At 42.2% G+C, this 15,083-nt stretch overlaps 1 protein-coding gene across 1 annotated transcript in view; it reads left to right on the top strand.

Annotated features, from left to right (window-relative positions):
* The first annotated feature begins 1,608 nt into the window (after positions 1-1,608).
* LOC134400791 (guanine nucleotide-binding protein G(q) subunit alpha) overlaps positions 1,609-15,083 on the top strand; it is a 120,071-nt gene continuing 106,596 nt past the window's right edge. The window contains exon 1 of the mRNA XM_063129367.1: positions 1,609-1,953. Within this exon, the coding sequence (XP_062985437.1) occupies positions 1,818-1,953 (136 nt within the window). The 5' untranslated portion in view covers positions 1,609-1,817. The remainder of the gene's footprint in view (positions 1,954-15,083) is intronic.

Below are 15,083 nucleotides of genomic sequence, written 5' to 3'. Positions count from 1 at the left end.
TTTCTGAGAGTGGCCAACTCTTCAACCAGTCCCTGTAGCCGTGCTTTTAACATAATTGTGATCTGCTGACATGTACCAAACACTCCTGATTTCTGCAGATCAATCTGCTGTTGAAGATAAAGGGGAAGGGCAAGCTGTAATTCTATCCTCACATATATGAGCAAACAAGCAATTGACTCTATCCCCTACTTCCTGCGACATGTCTCCATTGTGGTCAGAGACGCTGCATTTCCCTGCCTTCCAAGAAGCACCTACCCCAACTGGATAGCTGGCAATAAAGCACTGACAGTAATCCGAGGTCCTCACAGCCAGTCATGGTGAGGGAAAATGGCACATATTCAAATTGTCTGGGTTAAACTCTGTCACCTGGCAAGTGGAATGATACATATAAAATAAGCTGCATGTAAGAGAAGTATCTTAATTCTCCTTGGGTAACTAGGGAGAAGCACACATGTCCCCTTCCTCGGTATACCTCCATCCCCAGACATAACATTTCTTAGGCAGTGGGCGTCCTTCTCAGCTTTGCTTGGGTACTATTCCTGTTTTCTCCCAACAGCGTCGTTGGGCTTTCTGAAAATGAGAGGTTGCCGTAAAATGCAATATAGCAGAAGTGTTAGAAATTCTTGGCGATGGTGGAGAGGACAACTAATAATAAAATTAATTTAAGACAGTCTTCTTTGCGGCCATTTAGTGGGGGGAAACGGCGTGTTCCTTCCTCTGTTATTGCTGGTGCGTGGCAGCGTTGCAGCATAAAGTCAGTGCAGTGGGTCTGAAGGTTTACTTCCCTGGGATTTCGATTCGGGGGGCGGGGGCGCGCTGAACAGAAAGCGAGAGAAAAGGTCCGCCATATTTCTGCCTTACCACGCCCGGAGAGCCGAGCCACTGAAGTCAGTCTGGCTACATATTGTATATGCACCACAGTCTCCGCCGCCCTCCCCCCCCCCCCGCCGAGGTACCCACCCCCGTTTCTTACATTGACGGAAAGGCGGAACCGAGAAAGGAAGAGCTGTCCCTCCCTGGCTATTACTGCTGCCGCTGCCTTCGAAGTCCAGCAAACGAAGCCGCCCTTTTCGTCCCCAGCCCCCGAGCAGGGGAAGTTTACTTTCAAAGAAGAAGATTCTTAAAGCAAGCCAGAGATTTTTGTCGGGGACGAGGGAAGAAGCCTTTCGGCGCGCTCCCTTTTGCGTGGACAGTCTTCGGCTGCTTTCAAGCCGGGGTGGGGAAAAGAGGGCGAAGAAAATGCGTGTGTGTGTGGCGGGGGACGTTCACAGTAGCAATTAGCTTTCCAAGCCGGAGAGGGGAAGGGAGCACACTGCTTAGGAAGCTGAGGGGGGCTCGCCTCGAGGGGGAAGACCGTGGCGGTTGCAGGAGCCGAGGAAGGGCGGAGGGCCGCCAGAAGAGGGTGGAGGCGTTTGCAAAGCGGGCGCTTCGGCTTTCTGCTGGGCAGCGCTCTTGCTGCTTCTCCTCCCCGCGTGGATGTTTCCCTGTTGTTTGGTGCATGATTGAAAGGAGAGGAGGAGCTGGAAGCAGCGAGTGTATCAAGAGGCAGGCTTGGGGAGGGGGGGTTAGGTGGGGAAGGTTGTGCTAGCGGCCGAGGTGGAAAGGGGGGGGGCACGCTGTGGATGTGCCTGCGCGTCTCCGCGTGTTAGCAACTAGGGCTCTCCCTGGGCTCGGCTCGCCTGGCTTTGCTGTCTCCCCGGGAGTGGCGGGGCAGCTGCTCCCAGCGAAGGAGGCGAAGGGCTTTCTCGTGTTCGTGGCTTGGGGTGTGCGTGTTTTCGGGGTGGGAGTGGGGGTTGTGCCTGAACCAGTTAGGAAGAATGACTCTGGAGTCCATCATGGCGTGCTGCCTGAGCGAGGAAGCCAAGGAAGCCCGGCGGATCAACGATGAGATTGAGAGGCAGCTCCGCCGGGACAAGCGAGACGCCCGCCGAGAGCTCAAGCTACTGCTGCTGGGTAAGTCTTGCCTGGCGGCGCCCTTCACCCCATCCCCGGGTAGCGGCCCTGGGCGTTCACTCCTCCCATTCCCTCCATTGCTTCTTCCTCCCACTCTGAAGGGCTCGGCGGCGCGTATATGCGGCGTGCAGATCTTCCATCGGCGTGTAGCCATAGAGGAAACTATCCTCTTTGTGTGTCTACACTTGGTGCAAAGACGTGTGTGTGTGTGTGTGTGTGTGTGTGGTGCGGGGGATGTTATATTTGGACGTATTGTTCTATATAGTTGTGCACATTGTGTCAATCTACACAAGCCAGCCGCTGCTGTAAGGAAATCAGATCATGATAGTGTTGGTGGGGAGAGTGGGGGGAAGGTGTGTACAAGGGACGGGGTGGGGGTGTCAGGGAGGAGGCATTTCAGACCCGAGTTCCCTCCCCCTTTCTTGCCTTCCTCTTTCCAACGGGGCTTTGCAAGCTCCGTTCTGATGGGGATGGAGACGGGCATGTGGCGTGTCCGCCTCCTTTGGGATAGACATCTCAACCCTCTCGTTATATTGCCTATGTCGTGTCTTCTTAAGCAAACAGATGTATATAGCGGAGCGAATGGCTGCTTCTGGTTCCTGTAGGTGGCTTCGTGTGGAGTGGACGCCTGCCGAAAATGGAGAAAAAAGGAAGAGGGTGGGTGAAAGCGGGGGTGGGGGGAAGAGAGGGATTCAGACAGAGATGGATGGCAAGTGCGTGCTTCGGGGGGTGCGAGGGCGGCGCACCCCCCAAAGCACGCACTTGCCATCCCCCCCCCCCCCCGGCCAAACGCATTTGTCGAGACTGACGCGAAATGAAGAGATGAGCAGGAGGAGTTGCCTTCTAGGATTGATGGTGACAAGATTTAACGTCTGCATTGTTCGGAGTGTGCTCACGGCTCAGGAAGGCTGGAGTGATTCCTCCCTGTGTGTGCGTGTGCCTGCCTGCCTGCTCTGTACTCGAGGCTTTTCTTTTAAAGAATAGTCACACTCCGAATATAGGGTAATTTTGAGATAAAGAGGGGAGACGCCTGGTTCTTCCCCATCTCTACCTGAACAATATGTCTGCAGTCCCCTTGGACCTTCCCACTAGACGGAACATATACTTAAAGGTTGCTAGATCAGAAGGAACAAGGAGGTGGACTTTGTACCAGGGATGTCTGTAATAGGGATGTGAGGATATTGTGTTTAAGGATTCTTACCACCCTTTTAAATAAAGACATCTAGCAACTCTGAAGTCTATTGTAGTATGGTGTTTTTAAGTGGAAAAATATGTTATACTTCTTTTTAGACAGCTTCCAGGAACAGCTACCCCGGTTCTTATAGTGAATTACCGTACATAGCAGTAGCCAGAGGGAGGGAGAGGTTGTGACTAGGAGTAATGGCCTGAAAAATGTCTGCAGCACTGTTTGTTGGGAAGGCATGGTGTTATAAAACTGGCTACCATGTGTGAAAGGTGTGGTGAATGGCTCATTGCTTTATTGAAGCTTTTCTCTGCTTTGCATAAAGAGATGGATAATTTAATCCAGAGATTGGCTTGTTTTAAGAAAAATTGGCTCACAATCAGTGATGTGAGAAATTTTCTGGAAAATTTCCTTGAAAAAAAATCAATGCAAATTACATTAATTTGCATATGGTCATTTGCATAGGGAAATGTTCAGTTTGCATAGGGAAATGTTCTGATGCCCTAGAGTGGGAGTTGGCAATTCGTGGGCCTCCAGACATTTTGGCCTTCAACTCCCATCATCTATCACCATTGGATGTGATGGCTAGAGCTGATGGGAGCTGTTGGCCAAAACAGCTGGAGGGCTGCAAGTTGCCCACCCCTGCCCTAGCATGTTTGTTTTACTTGTATTTAGGAAGCAAATCTTTAAAAAAAGTACTCCGTGTTATTTTTTGTCCCAATACACTGCAAATACTTGACCTTAAATATTCAAGAGGGGGAAAATGAAAGCACACTTAACGTGTCTGAACTGTTATATTATGTAGGATTTTGGGGGGACTACTTCATAAAAAATTAAAGATAATGGCATGTACTTCCCTTACAACTAAGGGGACTGAAAACAATTTGATGATATTTATTATATTATGTTTATACCCTGCCTCTTTTCCTCTTGCAAGGAACCCAAGGTGGTTAACATGGTCTTCCTGTACATTTTATTGTCACAACATCCCTGTGAAGTAGGTTAGGTTGAGAGTTGGTGACTGGCCCAAGTCATCCAGTGAGCTTCATGGCCGAGTAAGGAGTAGAACCCAGAACTCCCAAGTCCCAGTCCAACACATTAACCACTACATTGGCCCTGACTAATTAATTTTAATTTGATACACTAAGAGAGCAATCCTGTGATCTCTGAGCAGGCATCTCAGGGATCATAGGATGGCTCAGGAAACTCCTCCGAAGTCAGAGACAGCACTCTGACTGTGGAAGGGTGAATCAGAGGTCTGATCCCAGACAGCTCTTCCTCACAACTGGCCTGGAGAGTACTGCGCCAGCTGCTTCTCCTAGATTAGAAAAGTGACCTCAGAGGAGAAGAAAAGGGATGTTTTGGTGGGTGGGGAGAGGAGGAGGCCAGGGAGGCCAGGATACGAGCTATCCTGAGCTGCATCAATCCTCCTTTCCTCCCACTATGAAACATCCTTGCTCAACAGGCTGAAAATCTTGTGTAGCGAAAATACAGGAGATTGGAGGACGGAGAGGCAAAGATCGCTTCTGCCATTACTCTTGCTCTGCCAGCTTCAACCTGGCAGGGCATAGGAAATTTGGAAGCCCCCAAGTTCAGGGGCTTCTCAGCAGTGAGGGTGCAGGCCATAGGCTTGCACCCTAATTAAGTTTAGTAACCCAAAGAAATGTGAATACGCTGACAACTACTCATCTGTTTCAACAGAGTTCAGCCCTCTTCCATTAAGGCTGTTAAGGCACCTTCAGTTACACTGACACTATTTATTTGTTCCATTTCACTCTGAGATATATAAGTATTTCAATGACTTGTATTCTTTCATATACTTGCTAAGGATAATCACCTGAAAAAACAGTAATTACAGCTTTAAAACTGCCAAGCTTGCTTAATTTTGTATTTGCAATTGGCATGCATTTGTTTATACTAATGAAGTTAAGAAACAGATCTTTTTTGTGGAGATATAAAGCACTAGAAAATTTTCCACCTGGCATCACTTCTCACAATAGGGAAAACCATAAACTACATTCAGTTATTGCATAGCAGTGTATACTTACCCATTTCTGGTATATGCTAGAGCAGTGAAGATGGGTGGGAGAATATAGTACAAAGAAAATATTTTGTTTTTTGGACTGTATGTATTTAGGTCATTCAGTGTTTCAAGGGAGGCAGATTATAAAATAAATATGTAGAACGTGTGTGTGTGTGTGTGTTATAAGGGCGTGGGGGTGGAATATGTAGAACTGCTTTATAAGGACATTTGAGTGCAATGTTAACACATTTCTGGCATATTGTGATGTAAGTCAAATACAGCAACAATTGTTGCATTTGTCCCCCCATTTCCTGCTGTATCCTAAACAAAGTTAGGTATACTCCCTTCATCATGAAGAAAGTTAGGTATACTTTGACATTGGAGGAAAATGGTATTGTGGAAAGTGTAGATTTGAAAAGTTGGGATTCTTCTTGATTTATGTGCATGCTGTTTACCTCCAGGGAGAAATTAACTCATGTATATGTGGAGTGTGATAGCAGGATAAGATATATCTGTAATGATTTTTCTTTAGACAGTTAATGAACACAGGTGGTCGGATGAATAAATACCATTCTTTTTTGATATTCAGTATTTGTGAAGATTAAGAATTTTTGTTTCTGTTCCAACACTATCCATAATATTGTGCTAATTTAAAAGGGTGTTTGTAGTAGTGTGCCTTACTTGAAAACATACATGGTTTGGCCTCTATCTATCTATCTATCTATCTATCTATCTATCATAGGAGCAATCCTACAGTGGGAGAGTGCTGTCAAATCCCTAGGCAAGATTACAGTATACTTTATTTCAAGTCTAACAGACATTTCAAATCTTGCTGAGCACCCTATATGCCTTCAATTATGTGTATACTGGGCTCTCTAAACAATCATTCCTGAAATGTTCAGCCACAGAGCTGGATAGATTAAGACCATTGTGAGCAAGCTTGTAATTACACAAATGAAATTGACATGTATCTATCTATAATGAGTAGCAAGCAAATTTAGGATTGTGTAATAGTTTCTTTTAAAAACAAATTACCTCATTGAGATCAATTCTCCTCTTGTGAAGTACAAAGTATAGGAGAATTAGAATTCAAAGATATGAGCAAATCTTATTTTTTGTTGTTGTTTGTGGTGGGTTTCTTCTTGCATCTGACAATAGTTATGTAAAATTTTGAGTTAACCAAATTTATTTATTTATTTATTTATTACATTTTTATACCGCCCAATAGCCGAAGCTCTCTGGGCGGTTCACAAAAATTAAAACCATTAAGAACATAATAAAATATCCAACAATCTGAAAACCCAAATACAGAATACAATATAAAAAGCACAACCAGGATAAAACCACACAGCAGAAAATGATATAGGATTAAAATACAGAATTAAAACAGCAAAGTTTAAATTTAGGTGTTAAAATACTGAGAAAATAAAAAGGTCTTCAGCTGGCGATGAAAAGAATACAGTGTAGGCGCCAGGCGGACCTCTCTGGGGAGCTCGTTCCACAGCCAGGGTGCCATAGTGGAGAAAATTTGCTATTCAGAAAGCAATGAGATTGTATCCAAGTAAATATTTTTAAGATTGGGGTTTCAGAGTGATCTTTAACATACTTACCTGGGAATGAACTCCATAGGATTAATAGGATTTCCCTCCAGCTCAAAGTAATTGTGTTTGGAATTATAGGGTTAGCTCAAAATATATATTTGTTTTGGTGCTACTTATCTACTCCATGTCATTAGCAACCTTTGGCTTGTGTAGATTTTTTTTTCACAGTGGAAGTAATATATTTCCAACCTTGCCTTTTATTCATCAATGATATATCTTAAGTATTCTAATATTTTCTGTTATAAGAGGTATATTTTGCTAAACATGGAAAGATAATTTGTAATGAAGGGTTTCATTTTATAGAAGGTGATTAGATAAGTAAACAGGACTGTAATTCTATACCTTCAGGAGTAAGCCCAATTGAACTCAATAGTACATTTTTGAGTAGACGTATACCTAAATGTATGGTCTGGAAGCACCTAGTGGTGTACTTTCGTTGAAGTTAAGTGGGTCATCTATACTTGGATGGAAGACCACTAGGATCCCGTCTAAACTGCTCTGAGAGGGATGAACATTTTATAAATAATCTGAATCTTTTATGTAGCAGGCCTGTAAATAATGGCCATTTGCTTGGTGATCTCAGTCAAGTCAAATTTGTCTTCTGCTGACTGGAAGGGAATATCTACAAAAGTTGGCAAATGACCCATATGTTGTCAGGCTAGCTTGTGAAATATTTTGTTGCCTTGTTATTTGAGATACTAAAGTTGGTCTCTTAATAATCCCTGTCATACAAAGTTAGGGTGTATTCTTGGATTTTGGAATACAGTTTTGGGCCTAAGATCGCAAATGGATCACATAAAGTTGGAAACAGTATAGAAAAATACAACTGAGAGCACAATCCTATGCATGTTTTGTCAGAGAAAAGGTCCTACAACTACCCAGCATTCCCCAGCCAGTCATGCTGTCCAGGGAATACTGGGAATTGTAGGCATTTTTTCTTTCTAAACATACATAGGATTGATTGCACCTTAAAATGATCTGGGAGTTGAATCGTTTTCCTTTTGTACAAGGAATGGCAAAAGCATTCTGGCTGTTTAGTTTGATAAAAGACAACTAATGATCAGACATAGAATTTTGTAAAATGTGTGCAAGGTGTGCAGAAAAAGGAGTTTTTCCTCCATCATCCCTAATATTAGAGCACTAGTGACATTGACTGATGGTGCATTCAAGACAAACAAAATAAGCTGCTTCACACAGCACATAGTTAACAGGATGTGGTGAAGATCTCTAGCTTTAACTTAGCTTTAAAAGAGGATTTGTCAGTTTTGTGGAGGATAGTTTTATTAATGTCTACTGGCCTGTGATGTCTTGAGGAAACCTCAGTGTCCAGAGGCAATATGCCACTGAATGCCAGTTTGAAATTACCAGAAAGAGAATTTATACTGAAACAGTCTGAATTAGTACACATTGATGGACACATTTTAATAGTCTCAACAGTTACTCCCATCTTTCTGTAAATTAGCTTTCTTTTCTGTCTTCCATACTGGTAAATTTGGGAAATAAATTCTTCTGTTTTTTTCCAACTTGTGATAAACTTTGGATTCAAGTACTGTCAAAGAAGTTTTCTTTTATTGAGTTTTTGCAGAACAAAACTTTTCATTTCAAAACACTGGTATCATTGGGGTGCAGAAGCAACTGGTTGTCCATTGTAGGAAACCGGATGATAGACTAGGGATGCAATTCTATACATGTTTGGACAGGAAAAAAAAGTCCTATAGCTGTCAGCATTTCCCAGCTAGTGTGGATGGCTGGGAAATGCTGGGAATTGTAGGACTTTTTCTGTCTAAACTTGCATAGGATTGTGCCCTAGATGGAGCTTTGGTCTGATCCAGCAGGGTTCCTCTTAGGTACAAAACACTTAAATATAGATAAATGATTATAACACTCATGGACTAGGAGGACTACTTTACTTTGAATATTTATCCAATGTTTTGGAGGAAGTGGGGTAGCAGCCTTACTAATATGAATTCTAAGTTGATATTTTTATTCTATGTGGAATCTAGATTTCTTGCCCACTAACCTACAGAATGTGTGAAAATCAGCCTCTTAAATCTGCAACGGGTCACTTCGTTATAAAGCTGTTTTTCCTACTGTAGTACTGATCCCTTATTTCTGATGTGATGTAACTGATGCACAGGATAGCTTTACAGCATATTATTTAGTTCTTTGTAGGAGTAAACAACCATGCCTTTTTCAAAGGAAGAGAGACTGTTTCAATCATAGAATAGTAGAGTTGGAAGGGCTTATAAGGCCATCAAGTCCAACCCCCCTGCTCAATGCAGGAATCCATCCTAAAGCATCCTTGACAGGTGGTTGTCCAGCTGCCTCTCGAAGGCCTCTAGTGTGGGACAGCCCATGACCTCCCTAGGTAATTGGTTCCATTGTCGTACCACTCTTATAGACAGGAAGTTTTTTCTGATGTCTAGCCTGAATCTGGATTCCTGTAATTTGAGCCCATTAGTCAGTGTCCTGCACTCTGGGATGATCGAGAAGAGATCCTGGCCGTTCTCTGTGTGACAACCTTTCAAGTATTTAATTAGTATCATGTTTCCTTGCACAAGCTTCTTGTCCTCACCTTCAAAACACTCCATGGCCTTCCCCCTCATCCCACTGCTTCTATCCCAACGCATCGCTTCCTGTGACCTTGGCTATCCAAAGGTCTTCTGCTTCCTGAAACAACTCCCTCTGTATCCTTTGCAGCCCCTTTTACCTGGAACTACCTCCATGTGACCAGTTCCCTTATTTCCTTTAAGTCCCTTGCTAAAACTCATCTTTTCCACGAAAACTTTGTATCATCCCTCTCCCCAGCCTGATACCTTATTGTAACTGAGTTACAGTATGTGTAATTGAAATTATTGCATATTCTTCCCCTGCTTACCGATGCCTCCATTTCCTCACTTCCTCTGTTTCATCGTATCTACTTTAGATTGTACTCCCCTTGGTGTAGGGACCTGCCACACCTTTTCTTTGAAAACATAATGTACATAGATATTGCTATATAACTAAATAAATAATCGTTGTGGTTGAGCTTTTCGCAGCCATAGGTACAAGTTGGAAAAACAGTGCATCAGTAATTTACATGCAAGCTACATGAAGATATATGGGACTTGCATGTAGATTTTAATGGTTCCTCAGCAGGAGAAGTTCTCTGGGTTGTTCCTTGATATCTTTGAGTTTTAAGAGTTCTGTACTTGGGTGAAGTCATTTGACCTTTGGATGTAGCCTGAAATGGACTACTTTTGAGGATTTGCTGAACATATACATGTATGTGGTAGATGTTAAGACATAGTTGATTAGTATGTTGCACTTCTTTTTACTTCTACAGATCTGTATACAAGCCAATTATTGCATTATTTGTGCAATTTGTGGCACATTGTAGAACTAGGACGTGATTTGGGATGACCAGCCATGAATTGCTAACTAGTGTAGAAACACTTCGTAGATATAAGAGCCTTTTTGAGTACTGCTCTCTTGACCTTGCTTCATCTCCTTCTATCCAATTGTTGATGAACAAACAAAAGTAATCAATAATGGTATTAATTCATCTATCTTTCTTGATTATTGCCAGCTTCTTAAACAATAAAGTAGCTATTTGTTCAGATTCCCTTCAATTTACCATACTTTTTTTTTAAAAAAAGTGAATACAAGTAGTTCATCCATTCCTCCTTCCCACCCCCACCACCCATTTTTAAACTAGTTAGAAACAGGTGGAAATGTTGCTGCTGCACATATCTATACTATATTGTCAGCTTCCCTACCATTTTTCCTTCCCTCCCAAACTATTGTTTCAGGTAAAGCCTCCATCAAGCCTCCTTCTGTTGGGATTCTTATTTTATTTATTTATTCCATTTATATCCCACCTTTTTTACTCCAAGGAACCCAAGGCTGTGTACATAATCCTTCTCCTCTCCATTTTTATCCTCATAACAACAACCCTGTGAGGTAGATTGGGCTGTGACTGGCCCAAAGTCACCCAGTGGGTTTCCATGGTCAAGTGGGGACTAGAACCCGGATATCCCGACTCCCAGTCCAACACTTTAGCCACTACACCACACTGGCTCTTGCTACCATCAGATTAGTTGTGTGAGGGAAGAACTGTGTGGCAGGAGCCTGGCCTGCTTTGTCTTGTCCTCTTGACCCAGACAGTATTATCTGTTTTGCTTCTGGATCTGATGCTGGGCATATGCCACCAGGGAAGGGCTACTTTTTGCTGAGTCTAAGACAGCCAGAAATGTCACACACATTGCAAGGAAGGTAGGCAGCTCCGTCAAGCCTCCTCCTGCAAGGATTCAAACAGCCATCATGTCAGTCCTAACTGCCATCAATTATGAGGGAAAAGCTGTGAGTAGCCATGCTTTCAAGGTCTGGTCATTTTCTGAGCCATTGCTCAATTTGATCAAGTGAGTGAGTGTGTGTTTCAGGCATGGGTGGGGGGACAGCAGCTTCCAGGGAGTGATTCCCCAAAAAAACATCCAAATCCTATGGGCTTCAGGTCAGATAGTCTGTTCCTTTGTTTGAAGTTGGAAGATCTTGTGAAAGCCCACCCTTGCTGACACTGTAAAGAAGTTTATTGAAACATGTTTGTAAGCCACCTTTTTGCTATGTAAACTGCTTTGAGAAGTTGCTGTTAAAATGTAGTATATAAACCAAATAAATAGTAAGTAGTACATGCCCGTAATGTCAGTGGACTCTAATAAGGTAATGAAAAGCGGAAATGGGTATTCTTCACATCAGAAGCAGCAGTGAGGGAGTTGATGTGAGCTCGGAAGTGTGGGGTGGGGAACAGGAGCCAAATTTGGAGCAGCTCAAATTAACTCCTTCCTTCCACTAGTAGTACTTAGGGATTCCAGTGTCTGGTTGGGTTGGGAATTCTTACATTTGGTGTGGGATGGTGGAGGCAGTTTTGGTTGTGGTGTATTTTTTCTCGCTATAAATATGGAAATTCTAAACTTTCAATCAATATGGAAAATATAGTGTGTCAGACCTCAATAGCAGCTCAATCCTATTCCTGTATACCTAGAAGTAAGTAACATTTTGTTCAGTGGAGTTTATTCCCGGATTATTGTGTATCAGATTGCACCATTACATGGTTTAAAATGATGTCTGCATTGTGTTTGTGTTGTGGGTTTAGTATATGAATGCCTTCTTCTGCAATCAAAGTTAGAACACTGGAAGTGTTGCTATGACTTAAAATGAAAACTGAGATTCCCAGGATGTGAACAAAAGCCTGTGTACTGCTTCAAGTCTGCCTCTTTGCTGCTGTTCAGTCATGAATGTGGATTGGATGTTGACTATATTAGGCTTTAGTAATCGGAACTAGATGGAAAGAAATCCATATTCCAATCAGACTGACTAAGAGTTCTGATTTTAAAAATAAAAACAGGCTTAAAAGGTGCATAGTACCAGGGTGAATAAAAATCAATGTTGTTGTTTTTTAAAAAATAATAATCAGGGTGTTTTTTTAATTGGAATTTTTTTTAATAAAATGCTTTTTGAGGAAAAATCTATCTAAAGATAGTTTTCTATTTAAGATACATTATAGCCCAAAGGTTATTCATCATGAAATAAGGATTCATTTTTAATTATGTAGCATGAGGCTGTTTAAATTTTTTGGTAAATGAATTCCATTAATCCATTCACAATGTCATGCTCTTCCAGAGGTTTCTGTAAGATTATTTTTCTCCTTCCAATAAAGTACAGCGGAGAAGTTGTCCAAATATGAATGATTAACCTATTAATCTGGAGATAGTTCACCTCGCAATAATTTCATAATTATCTATCTATGATGTGTTCTAATAGTATAACCAAATCAGTATTTTTTTTATATAACTGTAAAACTAATCTGAAAAATTGCTATTCTAAAAATGAAACCTTCATCTGGTTGTAAATATTAAGATTATACCAGCAAGAATGAGTCCTTGGTAACTATGTAAAATATTGTGTAAAATATAGCCAGGAAGAGTGCACTTTTCAGGGTGGGGTGGGGAGTCACATGATTAAATCGAGTCTTTCTGAGTAGTGAAAGTCACATGATCAAATCCACCCTGCATAGTACTATATACTGTATACTAGGATGCCATGGCAATAAGCAAACACCACCTAATGTTTTCCACTGAGTTTCTTTCACTTTCATAAACATTTTATCATGATGCTCAGTTTTATTTTGAGCAGGATTTAAAAAACAATTAACAAATGTTTGTTATACAGTTTTTGTTATATAGTTTGTATTCGAATTTAGTATCCATAAATTGCTTCATGTTTTCCCCCCTTAGGACTCTTGCAATAACATAGCAATTGTAATTACCTAATAAAGCAGGAGCAATTTTGGTATTATATTAAGGTGTTTTTACAATGAAAAAAAAAACGTAATTGGAAACTGGCCAAATTCGTACATAACACTAACCCATAGTTTATTTAACCCATGGTTTGTTGTCCTACCCAGGAATTGTCTTGCAAACAAGTGAAGAAACAGCAGCTCCCCCCCCTCCATCCCTGGGTTGTTTCTTCCCCTCCTCTTTCTCCTGCTCCATCCCTATATACTGAATGCCTTTGTAGCATCGAAGTACTGGCAGGATTTCACCGGGTCAGCTGCCTTCTTATCATTGTGCTGTTTTGCAGACAGGGAGTGGAAGACTCCTCTGCAGTTCCCGTCACTGCTCATAGCTTGGTTAGAAGTTAGATAGGACTCTCTTCCCCCATTCCTAGGCAAAGTGCTACAAGCCTTGCTTTTATACAGCTTTAACCCTTCCCCACCCACCTGGTGCAAAGAAGTTTTTTGCTTCTACTTTATAGTGCAGTCAATTGTTGGAAATAAAACCATTTAAAAATTATTCAAAGTTGGCATTTACATGCGAGGTTAAAAAATATTTCCCCTCCCCAATACCTTCATGCTTACTTGTGCTTCCTGGGCTTGCCATGCAGTTCTGTAGAAACTGAAAGCATTCTCCTTCCAAATACTTCTTCACCATGAATTCCAGACCCATCCCTTGCTGTTTTCCATGGAACCCATCTCCCATGCTATAGAATGCCCTTCATAATGCCATGGCTGAGAAATCACTGTACAAACAGAGTAGAAAACAATTTCTCTGTCATACCTAGTGTTTACTAGCCCACTTACTACTTGCATCCCAACCAACCAACCATGAAATGATACTCACCAGTGCATGTTTCAGGTGAAGCACTGACCACGCTAGACACAAAGGAAAGGAAAGCAAAAGTACTGGTTGATTATCCTTAGTATTACAAATACAGGGATTCTAATTAGGTAATTGATAGACTACATATAACATACATTGCAAGAGGGAAGGGATACAGTAGAGATTCAGAACTGGATGTTAGTTGGATATGGAGACAGGCTTTAGTTGTAGACATGCTGGAAAGGAACAGTCAGTAACCACAGGGAATATATGGATGATGATCTTAGTTGAACTGTGCTTTAGTGGCCTTCACCTCCTTGCAAGTTGCAGGTTCAGAATGGAGGTTCAGTAGGTGAGGAAGTTGCTGTAGCTTTAGCCTTGTAAAGGGATGCCATCGCCCTCAGGATGGGACTGGAAAGCTGCACGTCATCCTTCGGGAGTACATCTCATCTTGCATATGCGCTGGAGGATGCAAGTTCACGTCAACCATAAGATCTTCCTCAATATTAAAAGTGCATAAAGGGACCTTCCTCTCGCCTTCAGCTGCCCAGGGGCTCTTTTCACTGTTAGCCTTGCCTGTAGTTGAAGTATATATTTTTTATCCACAGGCATTCTCAGGGAGCAGAGTGGAGTCATGAGCCAGGGTTGCAATGCAAAAGTTTGGTCTCCAAGGATGAGTTGACACACTGGAACTCCAGGCTGTTATTTTCAGTGGCTGCAATTGCTTCATTCTCATGCCTTGCAGTATGCCTGAGTTGTTTGCCAGTAGTTTGGTCCTGAACAAGCTATTGTAATTGGACACTACATAAAGAAAGACTGTATATTCTACCAAAACCGAAAAAAGGGGGAACCTCATATGGCTACAGTTTACACATTAAGTGAAAAATACTTATGCAAGTGAAGGACAGCTATTTCTTCCTCTCTCCTCCCTCCTCTGGTTTGTATCTCTGCCATAGGGAGGAGGAAACTGTAAGTGCTCTAGCTTGTCTTCTAAGCAATTTTCTTTTTCTGATGAGACTGTTCTCTTGATTTCATAGGCACATTTAGAAATTTGAGAAACTCGTGGGCACCACCACAAAATGGCTGCCATGAAAGGAGTGCCTAGTCATAAAATGGCTGCTGTGGAGGGACTGCCTCATCACAAAGGACAAATCACTTGCCCAAGAAATTGAGTACAAGACAGGATG

The sequence above is a fragment of the Elgaria multicarinata genome, chromosome 6 (genome assembly GCF_023053635.1).
Source record: "Elgaria multicarinata webbii isolate HBS135686 ecotype San Diego chromosome 6, rElgMul1.1.pri, whole genome shotgun sequence".
NCBI classification, from domain to species: domain Eukaryota; kingdom Metazoa; phylum Chordata; class Lepidosauria; order Squamata; family Anguidae; genus Elgaria; species Elgaria multicarinata.
The sequence above is the reverse complement of the archived record's forward strand: the minus strand, read 5'-3'. Positions and strand labels throughout refer to the sequence as shown.